This window comes from Argiope bruennichi, chromosome 7 (genome assembly GCF_947563725.1).
Source record: "Argiope bruennichi chromosome 7, qqArgBrue1.1, whole genome shotgun sequence".
Classification (NCBI taxonomy): Eukaryota; Metazoa; Arthropoda; class Arachnida; order Araneae; family Araneidae; genus Argiope; species Argiope bruennichi.
The window spans coordinates 12,298,532-12,314,178 of NC_079157.1; the positions used below are offsets into that span (position 1 = coordinate 12,298,532).

At 27.4% G+C, this 15,647-nt stretch overlaps 1 protein-coding gene across 2 annotated transcripts in view; it reads left to right on the plus strand.

Moving 5' to 3' along the window:
- The window catches only part of LOC129975231 (uncharacterized), a 64,083-nt gene that overhangs the window by 24,970 nt on the left and 23,466 nt on the right, over nt 1-15,647 (plus strand). For both annotated transcript variants that reach the window (XM_056088262.1, XM_056088261.1), the window contains exons 21-30: nt 164-280; nt 2,736-2,837; nt 4,128-4,226; nt 4,417-4,597; nt 5,202-5,335; nt 6,668-6,742; nt 6,833-7,045; nt 9,306-9,445; nt 11,102-11,240; nt 13,948-14,133. In XM_056088262.1, coding sequence (XP_055944237.1) covers nt 164-280; nt 2,736-2,837; nt 4,128-4,226; nt 4,417-4,597; nt 5,202-5,335; nt 6,668-6,742; nt 6,833-7,045; nt 9,306-9,445; nt 11,102-11,240; nt 13,948-14,133 — 1,386 coding nt within the window. The remainder of the gene's footprint in view (nt 1-163; nt 281-2,735; nt 2,838-4,127; nt 4,227-4,416; nt 4,598-5,201; nt 5,336-6,667; nt 6,743-6,832; nt 7,046-9,305; nt 9,446-11,101; nt 11,241-13,947; nt 14,134-15,647) is intronic.

The following is a 15,647-nucleotide window of genomic DNA, read 5'->3' on the forward strand; positions in this document are numbered from 1 at the left end:
TTTTCTTCATGATTTTTATAGTTATAATTTTTTACAAACATAATGTGTGATATAGCCATTTTTTTTTAGTGGAATACATTTTGTAGAAATTCAGAAAAATAAATCAGTAAATGTTTATTATTATCAGCATTCTCTTTATATAAACTTACATTTCAATTTGTAGGTAGCATCTGGAAGATTTGGTGTGACAATTGGATACTTAGCAAATTCTGATGAAATTCAAATTAAAATGGCACAAGGGGCAAAACCTGGTGAAGGTGGCGAGCTTCCAGGGCATAAGGTTTAACAATTTTTAGTATTGTATTATCAACATCATTTTTTTAAAGGTGTCAGAAAGCACTTTTTAGCAATTGTTTATTATCTTAATCATGTTATCTCGGCTGACACGTAGACTTTCTTTAAGTGATAATAAAATGAAATCGAATTTAACCCATCTCTTTTCATCTAGATTTAAAATACCTATTTCTGCCTTGCAATGAGTTTTGATATTATGAATTTTCATAACTTTATTTGGATCTCAAATAGAATAATGAAGCTTTTCAATCCTAATTCAAACTTGGAAATCTTTATTTTTATTAAAAAAACTATTTATGCTTAGTTTGGTATTAATATTATACGTACATCTCAACATTTATAAAAAGAAATTTGACACCATATGCAAAAGTATGTAATTATGCTTAGCATTGCTTTATTTAAGTGCATCCTACATTCATTTTTTTTTTTAAATAGCTGAACAATTTATGCTGATGTAAAAATATTTTGCTATGCAGAATACCCTTTTAAAGCACTTACCTACCCACCCCAACATTACATTCCTTACACTTTTATGACAACTATAGTCATGAAATTGGTGTCTAGATAGTAAAACAAGCTATTCAATGTTTGAGTACTTGATGAGACCACTTTCAGTGCTACCAAAGTCTACCTGTGCTAAACTTTGGAGTTAACATTAATACCTCTGAAACTGTACAAGATAAGGGAAAGATCAGAATTCTTTAGAATATTATTGATTAAGTGCAAAACTATTGAACATTATAAAGTGAACAGTAAAAAAGTGAATTAAGTGAAAAAAAAAAAAAGAGTAAACATTACTACTAAGAACAAACACTTTAAATGCACATTTGTTTCTCTGCATTATCCAAAAAATGTGATATCATAAGACCTGGATAAAAGAAGAATTTTTTTGGATACATACATACATGCACATGAAAAAAAACACACTTTTTTTATGGAAATAACTCAAACAGAAAGCATATATGAACTTTCTGCTAGCTTTGCAGTACTTTGATAACATATTACAATGGCTTGTACTAATGTACCATATGACATTTAAAAAAATATTCAAAATGAAATTCAAATACTGACCTGAATCTATACTGTAAATGACAAAGAGCAGTTTAAATAGAGAAAATAAATTTTTTTAACTATTGTTAACTTGTTGTTTCTTAGTTCTTTTTAATATGTTTTGAAATGAGTCAACAACGAAATATGCATTTTGAGTGACCTATTTTTAGCATTAATATACATTAGGTGTCTTTTTCTGCTGATATGGAAAGGCTCCGCAACTTTGTAATCAATATTTTCGAGGTAGGAATGCTAAATCTCGAATTTTACTCCAGGTGGTGCTGTAAGCAGTACTATCACGCAATCATTTTAGTACATCTAGACATCACTTTCATGACTATAAATGCTCTCATTCAGAAGTTAGCGAGGGGAGGGGTTAAAGATTTATATAGATACCTTGTATATTACTACTCACTGAAAAAAGAACACATATTGTATTTCTAAGACTTTGGCAGGGGAACCTTTTTTTTCTTATAGTTTACATTCTACAAGATATACCATTTAGCATAAAAAAAAGTTTACTGCCTATTGATTTTGAATATTATAATAACCTTTTTATTTACAAATGCATCTGAGTTTGGATATAAGGCGGTAAGTAAAGGAGCTAGGATAGAACCTGGGACCTTGTGGTTAGCAGTCCAGTAACTAAACCATTTTACCAAAACAATCGTTCGAGTAGAAGAGTTGTTAACTGGCTTATACGTTATTCACCACAGTACTCTCCCTCCAGCGAGTCGGAGGTGAGACGAACGACATGTTTGTTGAGTGGTGATATATTTAGTAGCTGTTGTCTTAATGGGCCTGTACCCTAGTTGAGTAGCGCCAAGCGTTATGGCGAGCGTGTGTGGGTGCTGATGCGCCAAGTGAGTCTGGCGACTTTGGCTTGCTGCGTCAAGTGAGTCTGACGACTTTGGTTTTGCTGTGTCAAGTCAGTCTGACGACTTTGGTTGCAGGTAGATGGTGCCACAACAGCTGTACGAAGGTTGAAGGTTCATTGTCCGAGGTCACCAATGAGACGGTAGGTGATGCACGAGGATAGAACCTGGGACCTTATGGTTAGCAGTCCAGTAACTTAACAATTATACCAAAACGATCGTTCGGGTAGAAGATTTGTTAACTGGCTTATACGCTATTCACCACAGATACTTCAAAATATTACAATTTTTAAATATTTTTTCTTATCAAATAAACTTAAAATATATAAAAATATTTTTTAACCATTTTGTCAAAATTATCTATATTTGTGTAACAATATTCAATGTACTTTTTGGATGAAAAAGCCGTTCATAAAGTCACAGTCGAAATAGTGCTAAATGAATTTAGCTATTATTTATTGTGTATATAAGTATTTATTTAATAATTGGTACTAAAGATGCCATTATTGAAAATAGGTTACGGAAGAAATAGCTGCCACTCGTCATTCTACTCCTGGAGTTGGACTTATAAGTCCACCTCCTCATCACGATATCTATTCGATTGAAGATTTGGCAGAAGTAAGTTTTTATGTTTTTAATAAGTATTGTTTTTTCCCTGTTTTATTACAATTTTATGTTTTTATTCACATTCCACATTTAATCATACAACAGTTGGTACCTTTTATTTAATTTTTTTTGTTTAAAATTCTTATTTCAAATCATATTAATGTTTAAAGTTTGTAAAGTCTATTTATTTTACAACATAGAAAGTGTTATTTATGTGCAAAGTTATAGTATCTACAGGGGTGTTTGTGCTCCGGGGATTTTGAACTTGGATACCCGGAAATTCCGGGGATCGTCGTTCAAAAGGAAGTAGGAATAATAATGAATTATTTATTTTGATCTGGGTAATTTTGTTTGCTTTGAAAGCAGAAAACGCAAGGTCAGTGTGTGGGGTGAAAACTTTTCCTTTCTTTCTCCAAAGGCAGTGATAATGCGTGAAAAGGGGGAAAAAACTTCTTTTTTGTTCTTTCCTTATTGCGAGTTATGACTCATTCCCCCGGTTCTCGGACATTCTCTTCTGGATTCTTTTCGGCAAGTAGGCGCGGCAGAAAAAAAAGGGAGAGACTTCGTTCGACCAGATGTGCGATCACGTGACCTGGGTTCAAAGGTCTTAATTTTGCAAAAAAAGTAATTCATTGAACTTTTATAATTAGGTCATTCAATACTTCATAATCGTAATTTTTCATTTCTCCTCCCCCCCTTCTCGAAACTCCAAAATGTCGGTAGTAAGTCCGTAAAAGTTTCCGGGGATTTTTTGGGGTCCCACAAACACCCCTGTATCTAGGATGCAGTAGTTGAAAAGCTATTAAATTATTTGCTGCATATGGGTTTAAGCAAATATACTTTATTATTATTTTGTATTTCTTTAAAAATGTGAAAATTTGAGATTTAACTTTAAAAGAAATTTGGTATATTATATAATTTAAAGAATATTTTGGTTAACTTTCTCTAGAACTCTTGTAAGACCTAGAAATTTTAGTAATGTTGTATATTGTATCTAACTGGGAGTATGGACTTCAAAAATTATTACAATTTTTACTATGCCAACTTGATATGAATAATTTATATATTTTTCGATAACGTTTTTATATACTAATATGATCAATATTCATATTTCAATTATAACTACTCATACTTAAACTTGTCCTATGGTAGGCTTTTATAGCAAAATGGATGTATGAAAGATAGTTCAATCAATATTATTCTTATCCAAAGGGTTAATATTGTTGAAAATAATTTAATAATTGTTATGAAGATTCAACAAATATTTTTTTACTGAATTTTTTATTTATATCTTCTTTTTAGCTGATTTATGATTTGAAGTGTGCAAATCCAACAGCTCGTATATCAGTGAAACTTGTATCTGAAGTTGGAGTTGGCATTGTCTCTTCAGGTGTTGCCAAGGTAGTTTCATTTTTCACAATATTAATATGATATATAAATTATTAAAATTCACTTTTATTGATATATGTGTAAAACTGCTTTTGTTTCTTATGAAATGTTTATTTACACATATAAATGGCAAATGTAATTTTTTTTGTAATAATTGCTATTATAATAATTTTTTATTATAATTCTTTTTGGTTATATTCAGGCAAAAGCTGAACATATTACTATTTCTGGACATGATGGTGGTACAGGAGCGAGTAGTTGGACTGGAATAAAAGGAGCAGGGCTGCCCTGGGAACTAGGAATAGCAGAAACACATCAGACTCTAGTTTTAAATGATCTCCGTTCACATGTAATCCTTCAAGCTGATGGGCAGCTGAGAACAGGTTGTTATTTTACCACCTGTACAAATTATGTAAATCTACTGAACGTGAAAGAGATGATACAAATTTTTTAGCAGTGAGCAGTTAAGATTTTCATCCTTGCAGCATTGGTATTATAGAATTTCACGTTCAAAATATTCCACTGAGAAATCAATTTCAAATAATGTTTGCCTCAAAGTAGTCCTAGTGTTGTTTCCAAATGGGACATTTATATAACTTGACAAAACTCATCCTTCCAGCTGGAATTTGTTGGATTTTTAATCACCCTGCAGATTTATTATGAATAGGTTTATTAGTAATGATGAAAAATAGGATCTTAAGTGGTGATAATGCCTTACAGCTGATAAATAATTTTGTATGGGTAATATTAATTGACCACATGATCTGTTCACTTTGCACTTGGTCATAGTTCATAGTTTTTAATTTATTTATTTTGAGTTTCTAATTGTTTTCATTTTTCTGCTTTATATGCAAATTTTTTTACTGAATCTTGAAGCCTTATTATTTCTTTTTAGATAGTTCAAGGTTTCATTTTATAATTTCTTAGTTACATTTAAAAAAAAAAAAACTGGAATCAACTTGATTGAACTTTATCCTGTTTTCTTAGGTTTTGACGTACTAGTTGCAGCCTTATTAGGTGCGGATGAATTCGGTTTTTCTACAACACCTTTAATTGCTTTGGGGTGTACTATGATGCGGAAATGCCATCTGAATACTTGTCCAGTGGGAATCGCTACTCAGGTTTCATTTTATTTGTATTTTTGATTTAGAGTAATATAGTATTGTTCTTTCTTTTAGTATTACCTATTTGATGAATATTTTTACAGCCTTTTGTAATTGGAGTTGTTATATTAGTAAAAACTTTAAAACTTTTTTTTTATTTTTTAAATGTTTTATTTTTATTAAATATGTTTTTTAATGATTAGTTAATGAATAAGGCTGTGATACAATAAATTTTTTCTCAATTAAAAATCCATAATCCTGCTGTTATTTTTTCTCTCTTCTGGTTAGGGGGAAGATGTCAAAGGAATAATAAATGCTATAACATTCTTTTTTTTCTTTTAATGGATAATTTTTGTAAAAAAAAAAGGTTAAACAATTTTTTTTAAAGATTAAAACTATATTTATAGCTTTCTTTTGCAAAAGGATTTAAATTTATCTACAATGTTTAAGTATAATTTTGTGTTTGGAAATTAATAGTTGTAAAAGAAACTTGTTATTATGTGATTTGCATACATTGTCAAAGTCTTCAAGAGAAAAGTTAGCTAGTTTGTAAGAATTTCTTTTTGATGTCTTTTGAGTTTTTTTACAAAATTTCGAGTAGTGGACTTAAAATTTGGAAACTAAATCCCTGCAATAATTTCTAAGAATTTAATTATGGATTGATCAACTTTGAATTAAATGGACATGATACTTATTTATAGAATTGTTACTTATTCTAAACGGTATTTTTATCATTATATCCTGCTGTAAATTGTGAAGTGCAGATTTATCTTGTTGTTTGTTAAAAATTCCTTTTACACTTTTGAAAGAAAATCAGTGATAATATAAATATTCCTTGAAAGCAATTTATGAAAATCTTACAAAAAGTTGGTGGTGTTTAAGATTTGTGATTTTGATCTGTAGGATTTTAATTTTATAAAATAAGACATTAGGAAATTGCATTTTCTGAAGTTTCTTATTTTGTATTTTTCCCTTTGGTGAAATAAAGTTCACAGATGGAAGTATCTTACAACATTAAAAAAGTCTTATAATTTTGTTTTTCAATTGTTATAAAATCCTCATGTATTTACTAAGGTAAAATAAATCTTAGTTATAAGTTTTTTTTTTTTTTTTTTTTTTAAAGTTTCAAAAATAACAGAAAACAAAAAAGCAAAGGTCTTGGTGATTATTTTTAACTCTTATTTCATCTTGCATATTATAGCTCCTTCACTAAAATGTCTAATAAGTTTTATAGCTGGTCTATTTAATTTGGGAGGGATTAAAAATACTTTTTCAAATTGAGCTAATGAGTACTGTATAAATTTTTTTTTTAATTGAAACATCAACAGCTAATTTTTCTATTGATTTTAGGATCCTGTTTTGCGAAAAAAGTTTTCTGGTATGCCAGAGCATGTGATCAATTATTTTTTCTTTTTAGCTGAAGAGGTTAGTTGCTTTACATTTTCTGTTTTTACTTCTTCTACAAAATTTTGTTTTATCAAAAGAATTTGTTTTATGCCAGGATTTTAATTACAGGTAAGATCATACATGGCAAAATTGCATGTAAGGAAGTTTCAAGATCTAATTGGAAGAGCAGATTTGCTGAAAGTTGTCAGAAACCCAAAAAACCAAAAATCTTTGCATTTAGATTTTTCTTCTTTGCTTTTGCATGCTAAATCTTTGAGGGATCCTACACTTCCTATAGTTGGCGGAAGCATATCTCAGAATTTTGAATTGGGCAAAAGATTGGTAATTTTTTGAACTATTATTATAATTTTTTATTATGGTTCTTTCTCTTTTGTTTTTCAAATTATTGCTGATGCAAGGCTTATGACTTAAAAGATATCTCTAATAGCACAAAATGCCCAAAAATAGTGTAGCAATATCTTTATGATATTGGCTGGAATTCAGAATGTGTGACATCATGGAGATATCATACAATGTCTTGTGCTAAATGGGATTTAAATGTTTTCAAAATATAATAAAAAATATTTAGATTTTTATAAACAAAACATTTATGCATGAATCTTGTGTGATTGTAGGAAAAGGAATTTACGATTTAAATTTTGTTTGTAAGTGTATGAACAGGTAAAAAAAAAATGTTTGTATTCAAATTAAATATCATGTAAATTAAATGCAATATTTAATTTGAAATTATTACCACTTTTGTTAGATAAGAATAAAATCAATGATTTTGATTTTAAAATAAGTAAAAATCATTGTGGTTAGGTTTAAGTGTATATATGCTCCTCTTAAACTGTATCAGATTCAATTAAATTTTGCACACATGTTATGTATGACTTAAAAAAAAATATTGCCAAATTTTCACAATGCAAAATTTAGTTAAATAGTTAATTAATTAGAAGTTAACAAGAATTTTGTGTGCTTTGCACTTTGCCCTACTCTACTTCTATTTTTTTAAAAAATAATTCTCTTTTATTTTGAAGTATCTTTTGGCAAAGTTTTATTGGTCATAAAGCAGTGATTTTACCATGTTTAAAATTAAGTTCAAGCAAATCTGTGAAATTAAGACAATTTTGGTTTTAAAAGTATAATAACATGAAAGGATTTTAATCTCTTGTAATACCGGGTATAGTAATGAATACAATTTATTACAAAAAAATAATCAGTACATTTTTATTGCATTTTGATCTATTTGAAATTACTTAGGAAATAATAAGTAATGATAGAAATAATTAAAATTTATTGACTCTATAGAATAAAATTTAGATGTGAAATTTTGAGTGATTTGATGCCAGTTTATTTTATACTAGCCGCCTTTGGCGACCAGCTGGTTCGCCAGTATTACCGCTCGCTACAATTTTCAATTAAATATTTTAAGTAACTGGTCTCTTAATAGATTCTCAAACAAAACATTTTTAATCTTCAAATTTTGATAGTCATACCAAACTTATACTGTTGTTTAGATCGTTTCGTTCAATTTACTATATATATTTTGCTAATTTGTTGTCATTTCCGGTAAAACTGCAACTTTAATTTAAAATGGAAATGATGAAATTGCAATTAATATAAAGATATTTTTTAATAAAACCAAGCCTTTTATTTTATTTATCAACTTTATTGTTATTTATTTATTACTAGCCGCCTTTGGCGATCAGCCGGTTCGCCAATTTAAATGCTCGTTAAAATTTTAATAATTAAATATTTTATGTAATTCCTACTTTAATAGCTTCTTCATCAAATATTTTAAAGCTTCAAATTTTGATAGTCATGTAATTCACTCATAATAATATAAAGTCCTTCAGCCATAACATAATATGTATCTCTCTAATTTTCTGTTAGTTCCGGTAGAATTTATGCTTAAAATTAAAATGACTAAACTGCAATTAATCTAATATTTTTTACTGAAACAAAGCATTTTTTTAATAATATGATTACTGATTATAGAATCACTGAGCGTTTAAACTTTATGGGCACTAAAGAATATCTTTCTTAAGTTATGTAATATCTCAAGAATTTGTCAACAAAATTTTCTCAGATTCATCATGAACAGATCGATTCATAACAATGTTTAATTTTAAATGCATAAAACATTAAGAAAATAAACAGAATCGTTTGAAATAATCCGCCGAAAAATGTTAAACCTAGCCTCATTTCTGTTGGGAGAAAAAAAAATTGAAGTCTTACTCCTACTTACTGAAGGAGAAAATGGAAGATTTTTTTGGCAGAAAAGTTGGCGGTGGGGAAAATGGAAGATTTTTTTGGCGGGAAAGTTAGTTTTTAATTAATAATTAAAATTTCAAAAAAAGGGACCCCAGGTGCACATTCCCGACGTCTAAGGTATACATGTACCAAATTTGATAGCTGTATGTCAAATGACCTGGCCTGTAGAGCGCCAACACACACACACACACACACACACACATTGAGCTTTATTATAAGTATAGATTAAGAAATTTTATTATATGAAAGTAATTTTTCTCAGGTTTACATAAATAATTCATTTCTTCATTCATGCATAAATTTTAATATATATTTTTTTTAACAGGATGTGAAATTGATTGAAAAGTATAATGAAATATGGGGAAAACATTCAGCAAATGATAAAAAGAAAACTTTATTCTTGTCTTTTGATATAACTAATCAAGATCGGACATTTGGAACAACTTTAAGTTATTATATCGCCAAGTGAGTATCTTAATCCACTTTTGATATGATTTTGATATTTAATTTGAATTATTAAATCAGAACAATATGCAAAGTCCATTTTTATGTAATTTCTATTACATTTATTTCATGGTGTGTACTAGTTGAATACCTTTATTCATACTATGTTAATTAAATTCATCGTCAGATGTTATGAGAATAAAATGAGCATTATGCTGACTTTATGGTAAAGTTTTGGCATCTAAAATAAATTTATGAAACAAAATACCCAGAAAAAAAGATCTATTTGAATTGATTGCATTAATTGAAATCTGTCAATACCACAAAATCAGAGGAAGAAACAAATAAGGAATAGACCTTACTTCATCTTGATTTTGCCTCTTCAATGTTTTATTTAAATCTGTTTCAAAACTTTACTAACTGTCTTGTCTACAATCTTTTTATGTCAGAGGCAGTTTTTGATTACTTGTTTACTCACTGTTTGCATTTATTATTTATTGCATTTTATATAAGCATGGTCTATAAAAGAAATGTACATCTGCATTCAGATTGAAGCATTTAATGTAATAATTGGGAATTTACATTATAATTATTATCTTGTGAAAATAAGATTTATATTGGGCCTCTTTGTCGGACCTGCTTAGATGGGTATAAATAGCATAAAAATGTAACGTAGCTTTCAGTCTTGGCTTGTTAATATTTCATTTAAGAATGAAAATATTTCTCCTTAGAAAAAGAATTAAAATCTGCTATTGGAAATTTCAAGTTATCATGTGGGAACATTATTTTAAGTAATTTGGTATCAATCCGATTGAAAAACATCATGTTTCTATATTCACAGTCACCAATATTTAAAAAAGTGATGGTTTTAGACCACCTCAAAATCAAATGAATTCTAAAAAAATTTTCTTAAGGCCAGAATTTCTTTTCATGAAAAACCAGTTTCAAACAATCATGAGATTCGATTAATTTAACTTCATATTTATAAAATGATATTTTAAATCTTTTTCTTTTTTTCATCTAAAAATCTTTGGAGCAGTTAAACTTTTTTTGCCAACAAGAAAAATTTAAAATAAAAAAAATTATATATATATATATATTTGATACTCCCTCCCTGTTTCGCATACTCCCCTCACTGTTTCGCATTCATTCCCATTTTCTTCTCTGAGCTTCTTCGAGTGATAATTTCTTATGACCCTGTTCCTTTATTGGCTAGATAAGGGAATAAAGTACATGGTAGACATTTGGACCAAGTTGCAACTTTTTGTGGGTGATAAGTCTCCAAATGTGATAATCTTTATAATTTCTTTGCTTCATCAACCTTTTTATTTCTTTTTCATCAACCTCTATTATTTTCTAATAATTCTAAAAGTTAAAAAACTTATGCCTCAAAAGTGGTAAATTGCCAGTTTTCACCTGTCGATTTTGAGACATCAGAAAACCCAAACCAAAGCAGCAACATGTTCTCACATGATAAAAATAGAATATTATGATCAGTAGTGTATCAGGATCAAAGCAGAATAAAATTTTTGGTTAGCTATGGAACTTAAAATAACATTCAAAATAAGCAAATAATACTTGATAAAATTTAAACAAATGTTTTCAATATTTGATTGTATATTTTTCTTTGTAATACATATTTCTGACATAAAATCAACTTTTTTTGCATTTTCATAGACAATTTGGGGACTCTGGTTTGCCTGAAAATTCTATTAATATTTTAGTTAAAGGATCAGCTGGTCAAAGTTTCTGTTCTTTTCTAATCAAAGGTATTTCTGTTCGACTAGAAGGTGATGCTAATGATTATGTTGGGAAGGTAAATATTTATTTTTGCTTCTTTTTATAACACACACTCATTTATAACATAAAATGTTATTGAAATAAGAAAAAAGTTATGAATTTTGTTCACATAAAAAAATTATTTGATGGCATAAAATCAATAATCTTCTAAATGTAAATTAAAAATGAAAATATTAAGTAAACTACTGGAAGATTGTTTTCATTTAGTCATTTTTGTTGCAAGCATGCCAAATTTATACTAAAAACATATTTTATGAAAATATTATTAATGAAAATTGAGCTTAATTCACTCCATATTTCATATTAATATATGCATTTACGATTACATTTTGATTGTAAATATATAGATTAAATTAATTGAAATTGAAATTTGTAAAGGAAAAGATTTACAAGTGCATAAATCTAGTAAGGAACTAATATAATCAAATATGCATTTATTAAAGTAAATAAAGAAGGAACCCCCATCCCCTTATATATATATGCTGAATTTATATTGTTTTTTTAAAATACTGTTTAAATTAATTATCATTTTTTAATTTATTAATCAATCATTTATATAAAAAATGCTACAAAATTTTTATATTAAGTTTTGCTAAGATGGTTTTATTATTTATTCATAAATGTTTTCAAAATAATTGGTAATTCATTTGTTGCAAATACCTTCAATAATTTGATAATAATTAACTATACATATGAAAAGTGAAATATTTCTTTACATATTCTATAACATATTTTCTGAATACTGTTATCTTTACAATTAGTCATAACTAATATAACTGATTTACTATTGTTTAATTAATCATTTATAATAATTGTATTAAAGAAGGTATATTATTATTGTATTAAGAAGGTATTATATAGTAATTGTATTAAAGAAGGTATTAGTATAATATTCTTTGTACATACTACTTTGTTGATATTTGATCAACTAAAGCGGTCATTAAAACTGACTGATTTATGAAAATTTAAATAACCATTCAATAAAAATAACCGATTTAAGATCACTTCATAGACTGTCTCAGGGATGAGATCCAAATCAGCGCCCAGGGTTTCTCAAGATTGATTGACCTAAGTTGATGAAAATATTGATTGTTCTGAACTATTCTGTTTAAAACTTTGTAAATTGATCAGATTTTATGGTAGAAAATTAAAATGTTCATTTACATATTTAAAAGTTGAAGTGTCAAGAATATTTTGCAGGATATGATTCCTCAGAACCAAAGATCTGTATAAAATTTAGACTTCATAATTTTGTTAAGTACATTTATAGACAAAAAAAAAAAAAAATGTTATTCACGTCATTTAAATATTTTTGAAAATAAAACTAAAAACAGAATTTCATGATGAATCTGAGAAAATTTTGTTGAATAATTCTTGAGATATTACATAAATTATGAAAATTACTCTATAATGCATATAAGACTTAAATTCTGAACAACTCTTGTTTTCAGTTCTTGTATTAAATCAGTAAATTTAAAAAAAAAATATATTAATTGCAGTTTAATTATTTCCACCTTAATTTAAAGTTGAATTTTTACGGGAGCTGGCAGAAAATTAGAAAAATAATATTACATTATGGCTTAAGGCCTTTATAATAGTATGAGTGAATTATATAATTATCAAAGTTTGGAGCTTTAAAATATTTTGATAAAGAAGCTATTAAAAGAAAAGTTGCATAAAATAATTAATTGATAATTTTAACAGGCATTAAGATTGGCAAACTGGCTGGTCACCAAAGGCGGCTAGTATATATATAAATGCACTATTTATATTGTAAATTAATTGCCTTTTGCCAGGAGTGTTGGTTATATATAATTTTAATTAAAGATATAAACTTCCTTTAAATTATTTTAACTATGCTTATTTTAATTGTCTTAATTATGCTTTCTTCTTTGCATAAATGATCCCTTCTAATGGAAACCAATTACATGACAACATAGCACTATTTAGCAATAGCATAAATGTCCAGTTCATATATCTTCTGACTTTCCTGGTATCATAACTTAATTTTTTTATTCATTTTGTAAACTACTGAAATATGAAACAGAATCCTTCTCTAGCTCTTAACAGTGGAAGAAAATCTCTCGATTAAATATTTGAGGAAATTATACAGACAATTTGAATTTCAAGACAACATTGTAATCTTTTGTGAAAAATTGGGTTAAAAATGATTTTAAAATTAATTACATGTCAATAAAATTAGGAAAAATCTCTGTGACAATAAAATTAGTATAGTTAAAAATACAATTTTTTAAAATTTTGAAGCAGTGTAAAATTTATTTTTGTGCATTTATATTTTCAATAGCTAACACAGGGAAATGTCAAAATTCAATTAATTCTTTAGTTAATTAAAGTTAAAAAAATTGTTTTGAATTGCATATTCTCACCTTTCAAGTGAAACATATTCCAAATTTGCTAGCTGTAGCTAAATGGTCTGTTCTATAAAACACCATCACACATACACATCTTTATTATTAGTGGAGATTATTTGTCTCTTGAGTTGCTTTTTTTTAATTGTCATTTATAAAGTATAATCATTTCAACAAATATATATAGATTTTGTTTTTAATTTAGTTTTCTAATGTTCAAATAATAAAAGCTGTAATATTTCAGAACTCATGAATTTTCAACTTGTTTGTGGCAACCATTTTTGCTAATGAAAATAATTATTTTTTGTCATGTTTATCAAATAATTACATTTTTTTGTTTGCTTTACTGTTTAGGGATTGAGTGGTGCAGAAGTAATTTTATATCCTCCAAAAGGCATGCCTCCTCACTTTCGGTCAGAGCTTAATGTCATTGCAGGTAATGCTTGTTTGTATGGTGCTACTTCTGGAAAGGCATTTTTTAGAGGAATCGTGGCTGAAAGATTTGCTGTTCGAAATTCCGGAGCTTATGCCATAAATGAAGTAAATAATTATGGAATTTGTATTTGAAATAATTGCTTTTATTAGGTTTGTTGTAATTAATCAATATAAGTAATTTCTTTGGAGATTCATTATCAATAAATAATTTGTGCATTAGATTATTGTTATTTTGTAAAACAATTTTATGTAGCATGTAGGTACAATTACATGCTACATAAAATTGTTTCATGCTACATAAAATCTACAGCTGTCAATTGTATATTGACAGCTGTAGAGTTCCTGTATTCTTTTTCAGTTGTTTCAGAAATTGTTTTTGTAATATTATGATAATGTTTCATCTCTTGTTTTTGATAAGCCTACACAATCAAATGCAAGAGTTATTTGTTAACCTATAGCCATTTCAGTCATCAAAATCTCATTTGAAGCTGAGAGACCTTGCACCTTATTTTGTAGTGAAGATGTTTAAATAGCTAATAAATAAAGGAAAATGGCATTTCTTTGTCTCTATTAGAGTTGCATTATCTAAATGTCCATTATTAATTATAAATGAGGTCAAAAATTAGAATTCTTCTAATTCCCCCCCCCCTTCTCGTTTTTTTCTTCTTCTCTTAAATTGTTATCTTTGATTTTATTTAGTTAAGAGAAAATTGTGAATAATTAGCATTTAACAATGGATATAAGAATTTTTGTTTCAGGGAAATTAAAAGGCACATTTTAATGTCATTATAATTATTATTATTTTTTTTCTGAGTTAAAGTGCTTCCTTCCACTGCCTTCCATTAGAATCTTAAGAGGTTTGGGTAACACAACTAGACAATATAATATATATGTCTTGGAAGGCTTGAGAATATTTTTTTAGCATTTCTTAATTGAATAAAATCAATTTCAGCATGTTTCATGATCGTGAAAATGAAGTGTTACATGCTATAATATTGAATTTATCTTATGGAAATCAGAGCAATTCAAATACAAACTTTCATTCTTGCTGAAATTATAAAAGCTTTCTTATATATATATATATATATATATATTGTTTTAAAAAATAATTTAATAAATTTCATAAAGACATTAAAAATTATAGTTTTTCATATGTGTGCAATCAATGTCTTAACTTTTTGTTTTAAAATCAACAAACTGAATTTTTTTTTTTTAAATTTACAATGTGCCATTGAATTTTATGACTAATAAATTTTTATTTAAACTTTTATGTTTTGTAATTTAAATGTAAACATTTATGTTATATGACATTACATTAATTTGAACTCAGTTTATAATATTGTTATTTACCTGCATGCATATTATATAACATATTTTGAAACCTGATTCCTCCCAAGAAACTCTTGCTTTTTAGTTCACAGAGATTTCCTAATTCCAATAAAGTTTTCCTTGGTGTTATTTTTTTTAAGTTTATAGTTAAATCTTCTCTATAAAGTTACTGCTCCACTGTATTTAAAAGTTCCTTTAATTATTTTAAGTGCCATGAAGCCATGCTCATTCTTCATTTCTTAAAAGTCCCATTTTTTTTTTTTTTTTATTATTATTATTATTAGTAGAAT